This window comes from Protomyctophum bolini (genome assembly GCF_963924005.1).
Source record: "Protomyctophum bolini genome assembly, chromosome: 23".
Classification (NCBI taxonomy): Eukaryota; Metazoa; Chordata; class Actinopteri; order Myctophiformes; family Myctophidae; genus Protomyctophum; species Protomyctophum bolini.
Genome location: NC_137884.1, coordinates 11,039,714 through 11,047,232, shown reverse-complemented (window position 1 = coordinate 11,047,232; position 7,519 = coordinate 11,039,714). Strand labels below are relative to the sequence as shown.

At 41.7% G+C, this 7,519-nt stretch overlaps 2 protein-coding genes across 2 annotated transcripts in view; one reads left to right on the top strand and one right to left on the bottom strand.

The window, feature by feature from the left end:
- Positions 1-1,716: 1,716 nt before the first annotated feature.
- Positions 1,717-2,022, top strand: LOC308310779 (10 kDa heat shock protein, mitochondrial-like; the record flags this gene model as incomplete). The annotated part of the gene is made up of 1 exon (XM_080757194.1): positions 1,717-2,022. One exon carries the CDS (start codon positions 1,717-1,719, stop codon positions 2,020-2,022), a length of 306 nt encoding a protein of 101 aa, XP_080613320.1.
- Positions 2,023-4,268: 2,246 nt separating this feature from the next.
- Positions 4,269-7,519, bottom strand: part of myrfl (myelin regulatory factor like) — a gene marked incomplete at both ends in the record, with an annotated part of 15,241 nt that continues 11,990 nt past the window's right edge. Inside the window, 7 exons of the mRNA XM_080757024.1 lie at positions 4,269-4,358; positions 4,448-4,519; positions 4,605-4,716; positions 4,841-4,915; positions 5,057-5,141; positions 6,027-6,062; positions 6,995-7,123. Of these exons, the coding sequence (XP_080613150.1) occupies positions 4,269-4,358; positions 4,448-4,519; positions 4,605-4,716; positions 4,841-4,915; positions 5,057-5,141; positions 6,027-6,062; positions 6,995-7,123 (599 nt within the window). The remainder of the gene's footprint in view (positions 4,359-4,447; positions 4,520-4,604; positions 4,717-4,840; positions 4,916-5,056; positions 5,142-6,026; positions 6,063-6,994; positions 7,124-7,519) is intronic.

Genomic DNA, 7,519 nt, shown 5'->3' with positions numbered 1-7,519 from the left:
CCACTGGCAACACCTGTGCCTGAGGGCCAGGGTTAAATACCCTCCCTCCCTGTAACCATGGCACCTTGATTGGCAAATTGACAATGGATCATAGAAACAATATGGTGGCTCAAATGGCTCTTACAGGCATCCACATTTAGGTGGCATAGAAGTAGAACGAATTTGACCCCATGTTTGCGCTGCAGCAAAGGTACCGGATAGCTTACAGTAGGCAGGCTATAGACCGGATGTGAGCACTGAGGAGCCCACAGAGCCATATGGCCCTTTTTGAAACTAGCTCTTCGCCACTCGCCCTACACACTTCCACTCAGTTTGAGTATAGATATATAAATAATGGAGACGGCACCAGGATTCCCCTCCCATCCAGTGCCATTGGACTGGCCCCATGAAGTGAATAGAGTTGTCCTAACTCTCGCTCTGGGAGCCCATAGAAAGAACCTTTAGAAATACAACCCAGCCATGTATCTCTCAAGTATATCCACTAGATGGAGACATTACAACATAAACCATAAGCCATTACAACACTGACAGTTTTGACTAAATCTGTATCCCATGCCCTATTCAAAGAGATTCTGCCCTATTGATATTCACACGGCTGCCATCTTGCCAGCAGGGTGATACCTAGGTGACACTTCCCATAGAGAGCCCATACATCCAAACAGAAAAGTCCTCTCTAATTATATTAAACAAGTACGTCAAAATCACCAACATTGCAGCTGTAGGGAAAGCTTGAATTATCCCCTTTCAATCTGTAAAGTTTTTGTTTAATAAAAAAGTAGACATTTTATGAGCTACTTCCCGTCAAGAAATTCCTTGCAGATGATTATTTTCTAAGTATCAGAGTATGGAAGCGCTCGTTATCAGTAAAGCAACCTCCTGCTGCCTCCTGCATTATGTGCACATTCAAAACAGGTGGTACGCATGGGCCATTGAGTGATAGTCAAGTTGAGTCAACGAGCACTTCCAAACTCCTGAATCTGCCCTAGAGTGCTCTGGTTAAATGCTTGTATGTTCTGCCTGTGGGTTAAGTTTTGTGCTATTTATTTTACATATTATTTTTATTACTTATTGCCTTGTCGTGTTTCTCTTATGTCTATTCCTTTGTACCTTGTATATGGACCTGAGTCCGCTAATAAAGATTGAATTGAAAAAATTGTGTGACTTGCCCATATATGGGCATGCCCAAATATGAGGTCGAGGCCAAATTGAAAATTGTGTGACTTTTATGCCCATATATGGGCATATATGGCCAAATATGAGGTCGAGGCCAAACTAAGATGCCAGTACATCAGGTAGGCCCTACTCCATAAATGGAAAGAAATCACAGTTCTGGAAATGTAACATTTTCCCATCATCCAGGTTTGTTCATATTAGGTTGTCATGGTCACTCAATCCAGGTTGCATTGTTGTCACAATACTTAGAGGCTAAGTAAGTCTGACACCACTGACTCCATAATTGGGCATGATGGCTGACATGGGAACTCCATATTTGGCCATTGCTGCTGACTCATGGCGATCTCATCATGATGGCATGAGCACCGCCGGACAGTATTATAAGCGCTGCACAAAATTCATATCGCATTCATACACCACTGGCCAACTTCTTCTGATCGAAAGAAACATCACTTTCAAAAAACAAAACGGGTCCTGACCTCGCAGTCAAATCGATTAACTTTTCCTAACAGCATTTGGCAGGCACCGTGTAAAACGAAGACAATGGCATTGGCATTCAGGAGATTCCTTCCCACGCTTGACCGTGTGCTGGTGGAACGTTTGGCAGCAGAGACCGTGACGAGAGGTGGCATCATGCTCCCAGAGAAGTCCCAGGGCAAGGTGCAGCAGGCCACAGTGATGGCAGTCGGACCCGGTTCTGTCGACCAGGACGGGGACCTGAGACCGGTCAGTGTGACGGTCGGACAGAAGGTCCTTTTACCAGAGTACGGAGGAACTAAGGTCACTCTGGACGACAACGATTACTTCCTCTTCCGTGACGCAGATATCTTGGGACAATATGTCGATTGAGACATTTTGCTGTCATAAATAAACCAAAACCAATACTGTAATAATAAAGGAAAAAAAAAACCCAAAAAATAAACAAAATAAAAAATAAAATGTATGGAGATATATCCCACAAAGCGGCCTGAAGATCTCCATGCCACAAACATGACATGCTCATAATCCTCATATACGGAGACTGGTGGACATATTCACTGATGTCAGACATGACAGAAACCATTCAATGCTGATTTGCGCATGTGAACCCTGGCGCTGGGGTCAAATCTTAATACTTTTCATTTTCACAACATTCATTTCGTTTGAAATTCTTTTTCTTGATTCTGATGACATCACCGTCCACAGGCAAATCAGTTTGCCAGTGGACCACTTTTTTAGGCAAATCTTTCAGAAAACATCTACTGAAAGTTCAGGTTTTTTAGGGTGCAATTCAGAAAAGAAAAAAAATATGATTAATAAATAAATAATGTAAACAGACAAAGTATGTGAAGAGACCCTTACTATTTGGGAGATACCCAGCTCAATACATACAGTAATTTTTGATGCCACTATGACTCATCACCCATAACCATAAGGAGTTTCCAATGCAGCTACGCCCAAATACGGAGTGTGTTGTCTAACCTCAGACTGTGAGCCCACTCCACAATGCACTGAAAACAGACAGAAACTCAATGGAATGGCTGTTATCTGTGCGTTTCCTTTATTCGAGACTAGTCTGTGCAGAATAATGCCTTATTAATTTTAGTTTCTGCATTATAAATATAATTGCTTTATTAATTAATCCCTGAAGGGAAATGAAGATTAAGAGAAACAAAAATGAGTCATTGCTCTGCCTGAAAAGCAACCGTTTGGACATATGGGGCTCTATTTTTGTCCATGCTAAACCCCTTTAACCTAAAACTACTTTGCCTTTTATTTAGCATTTTGAAAAACATTTTTTTAAATAGCCAATCTACAAGCTGACAATGTGTCAATGTAGATCGGCTAGTTGAACAATTAAAAGATTATTTTCAAAATAGTTTAGGGATAAGGGGTTTAGCATGAACGAAAATATAGCCCATAGAAGGCTAACAGTTCTACTCAACCCGTGGCCCGCATGCGGCCCCTGCTTAATGTATCTGCGGCCCGTCATGGTCATACCAATAAAACATAATTTGTCATTTTCATTGTTGAATTGAACAAGATTGTAGGTATTGTACTGTGTGTTCCAAGAGAAAGTGATATGGCCTGATGTCAGCCGAGTAGTAACCACTTATTTATTCACCTGTGATAATCTGTTCATTAGATGTTCTCTATATTTTGTAACTTCATCATTAATCTCAATGTTTTAGTTCATTGAGGTTTGACCTTATAGATAGATAGTTTTTTGAGTGGTGCAACCACTCCTATAGACAGCTATGTGTGTGGCTGTGCTGTGACCCTGTGTCCGAGCACGGAAATTGCATTATAGCGTTTGTTCACCACAAGTGTCACTGTTGCACAGCCTAACACACAGACACACAGAGGCCAGGGAGAAGGGCTTGTACAGTACAGTACAGTACAGTACAGTACAGTACAGTACAGTACAGTACAGTACAGTACAGTACAGTACAGTACAGTACACTTCAGATGGTTTTGCAGTGCAGTCTGTTACAAAATTAAATTGTAAATGTTGCGAAATATATTACTGACTTGTTTAGCTTGCGGCCCTTGGACATTTGGAATTTAGCTGAGTGGCTCCTGGGCCATATTAAGTTCAGTAGCCCTGGGCTACAAGGCTGTGACACATGAAGAGCGGCAACAACGCGTCATTGTCATTCTCCACAATAACGGATGTGATTTAATGAACAACATGAACAAGTTCAAATCCAAAGTATTCAAAATACTGTATTATTGTTACCATGTTCATCATGTTTCAAACATTACAGAATCATCTCTGTACGGTCTGTGTCTCTGACCTGTGTTATACACGGGTCTGAGCCCAGTCAATAAAAACAGCTAAACACATCACCTCCATTGTTGATCTTCGTCATTAAGAACGTTTAGAGACAATATGGAGAGACAAATTCATTATTAAATATGATGAGTCATACAATTAAGGAGGTTCTCTGATTGGACAGTTATGGATTAATCACAAAGCACACAGTCTTAAAAAATATATTAGTTCAATTTACTGTATGACAAAAGCCCAGTGCGAAATCCAATCGATTCATTAGTTTATTTTGTGTGTGTGTGTGTGTGTGTGTGCACGTGTGTGTGTGTGTGTGTGTGTGTCTTCAGGCCTTGCAGCGTCGATAGAAGTGGAAGTGATAGTCTGTGAAGAGCGCCCCCATGTAGTGACGATCAGTACTGCAGTCTGCCTGACCCTATATAGACAGACAGAAATATATGCCCCCATGAGTAGATAGTAAAACTATATATAGATAGTATCAGACAGACAGACAGACAGACGTACCGCCACGGTGGATCTGAAGTGATAGGAGCTGTGAGACAGGCGAGACACATGGAGAGACCATTCATGTTCCCCCTGCAGACAGATAGGCAGAGAGACAGACATACAATCAATCAGTATATCAATCAATATATCCATCCATCCATCCATCCATCCTTACCTGTGTGTTGGTAGGGTATCTGGACATGGCGACAGAGTTGATGTCCAACACAGAAGAACAAGCTGCCGTCTCGTCAAAACTACAGAGATAGACCACCAGCAGCTCTGTAGAACTACAAGACCCATCACACACACAACACGTTAAAATAAACAGTCAATCACTCAGTAAACCAGTAAGCTACGCAAGTAGTCAGTAAACAAGCCAACCAGTCAATCAGTCAGTCAGTCAGTACTTACTTCATCAACAGAGTGACTCTCATGTTAACAGGGACATAGGGACTGATGGGAACTGTATAGTTATATCTGCCAGATCTACACAGAGAGAGAGAGAGAGAGAATTAACCTGAATCAAGTATCTATATTCAAAATAAAGACTAAAGCAGTATACAGGTGTGCGTGTGGCTGTGCGAGCGTGCGTGCGCATGTGCGTGTGTGCGAGTGAGACAGACTCACCCGCAGCTGCCTGTCTCACAGTATCGACTGTCGATCACCTGCTCACTCTCTTTAATCAGAAAAGACTTGATGGTTGTATTTGTCCCTGAGAGACAGACAGACAGACAGACAGACATATAATAATACAAAATATTAAAATATCAATGCAGCAGCATTATGTGCAAACATAAAGCAACAGACAATCGAAGCCATCTCTATGGAAAATGTCAAAAGAATTGCAGATCTACAAACACACAATGTGTCACATTGCAATGAGCTTGTAGATCTGCAATTTTTAGGGGAACCACTCGACTAGTGGGGAAATCAACTGGACTCCAACGAGTTAGTATTAACCCCTTTCAACCTATTTGGGTTGCCGTTTCTTCCTCTTACAATGCAAGTATTCAGTCTGCGTGTCTGAATACAGCTTTCTGGTCATATCAGTGTTGTAGTAAACTTTGGTAATATTGTTCCCTTCAGGACGGGAACCCCTTTTGGGGTTCTTGTTGCCATGTACAGTTAGTATATAGCAGCATAACATTTTTGTAATTCTTTAATAAATATTGGATTTTGTTCAGAAAACATAGGTCATGATTTAGAAGGCAGATATATATATAGCAGATTCACAAGCAAAACACGTCACGAAATAAATAGCTATAGCCTAGTCGTTCTTCTTTTGGACTTTTGGTATTCTTATTCGTATGCTTATTTACTCTCACAAACACTGGTGGTTTGTCCCGCCGCTTCCTTTTTCTGACGTTTTTCGGAAAAAACGCAGGCCTTTATTGTCAGTCTGCCTGAATATATAGTGCACTGTCCATATGGGGAACAGCTGGGTGCTTTTTTCTGTGTCTTGGTGAACAGCCGAAATTGTCCAAACAGCAACAAATGGACTTTGAAACTATGCTGATATGAGCTCTATAAAGAGAATAGTGACATAAACATTAACACAGTGAATTTACAGACGTTTTGTGTAGTGTGTTATACGTACAATCTCCACCCAGTCTATCAAACAACAGCTCTTCATCTGGAGAGACAAAAACATAACATTACATACACAGCATAGTAGCATACTATAACACACAGTCACACAGTCACACAGTCACACACACACACACACACACACACACACACACACACACACACACACACACACACACACACACACACACACACACACACACACACACACACACACACACACACACACACACACACAGGAATAGAAAGCCTGCAGTTTCTATTAGCTTGGAGTCCTCATCGATGATGTCACTGGTGGACGGGTTTCTGAACTGCCCACAGCCCTCCTATGAGACAGACTGAATAGAAATGTATTTTGCTATTTTATCATGTATATTAGTGAGGACCAATTACATGAAGATAGGTTGAAAAAAGTGGTCATTTAAATAGCTCTATACGGTATTCTGACAGTAATCGTTGAGCAGGGGTTCTCAAACTATTTCATACCACGACTCCACAACGTGTCACGTTGTGACGCGTTGCGAGCTACAACAGCGCAACCCAGTGGTTAAACTGAAGTGGCAAGTGATAGGTTCCAAATATTGTCAAAGTATTCCGAGGCACCCCTGGATTTGCATCGAGCCACTTTGACAAACCCTGGTATATAGGCATACTTAACTCTGATTTTGCAATAGAGGGTATGCGCGTGACATCATCATCATACCTGGCTGGAAGTTACCTGTATGCGGGAATGCATACTGAGTGGCAAAATACTACTTCCAGGCATTGACAGGCAGCCCATACATCCAAACAGACTTTAAACAACATTAAATTCACTCGATCTGCCATTCACTTTATGCATGCGCATACCCTCTATTGTAAGTCGCTCTGGATAAGAAAGTCTGCTAGAGGCCTCAATTGTAATAATAATAATACCTCCCCAAGGCATGTTTCCATTAACACCTCCTGCAGCAGTTGTAGAACTAGCAGAGGTAGTACGAGTGGTGTTGATGTGAATGTGGCTACTGCCCTCTACTGGCGAGGGGCAGCAGTACACCTCATCGCAATATAGAATGTCAGAGAAATCGATCGCTGGAGGCCACGGTATGGGAGTAGGCGTGGGAGAGACTGAGAGAGAGACAGAGACAGAGAGAGAGAGGGAGAGAGAGCAGAGGTGGGATGGGATGGACAGGAAAGGAAGAATGAAGATGAGAATGTGTGGAGACAAAGAAGGAAGAAAAGAAGAGAGAAAAACTGACATTAGTGATTTTTTATTAATACTGGGATTAACCGCGTTACCGCGTACATGAAATAAATAAATAAAGTTTGAGATAAAAGACAGATTGGGGTAACTTCCATCTTGAAGTTTTGGTGTGGTAGAATACACTTCATGACCATGTACTTATTGGTGTCAATGTAAACACATGAATGAATGAATGAATGAATGAATGGAATGAATGAATTTGTACGTACCCGTCGTCGGTATTGGAAACACAATGCTGCTGTTGCTACACACACACACAC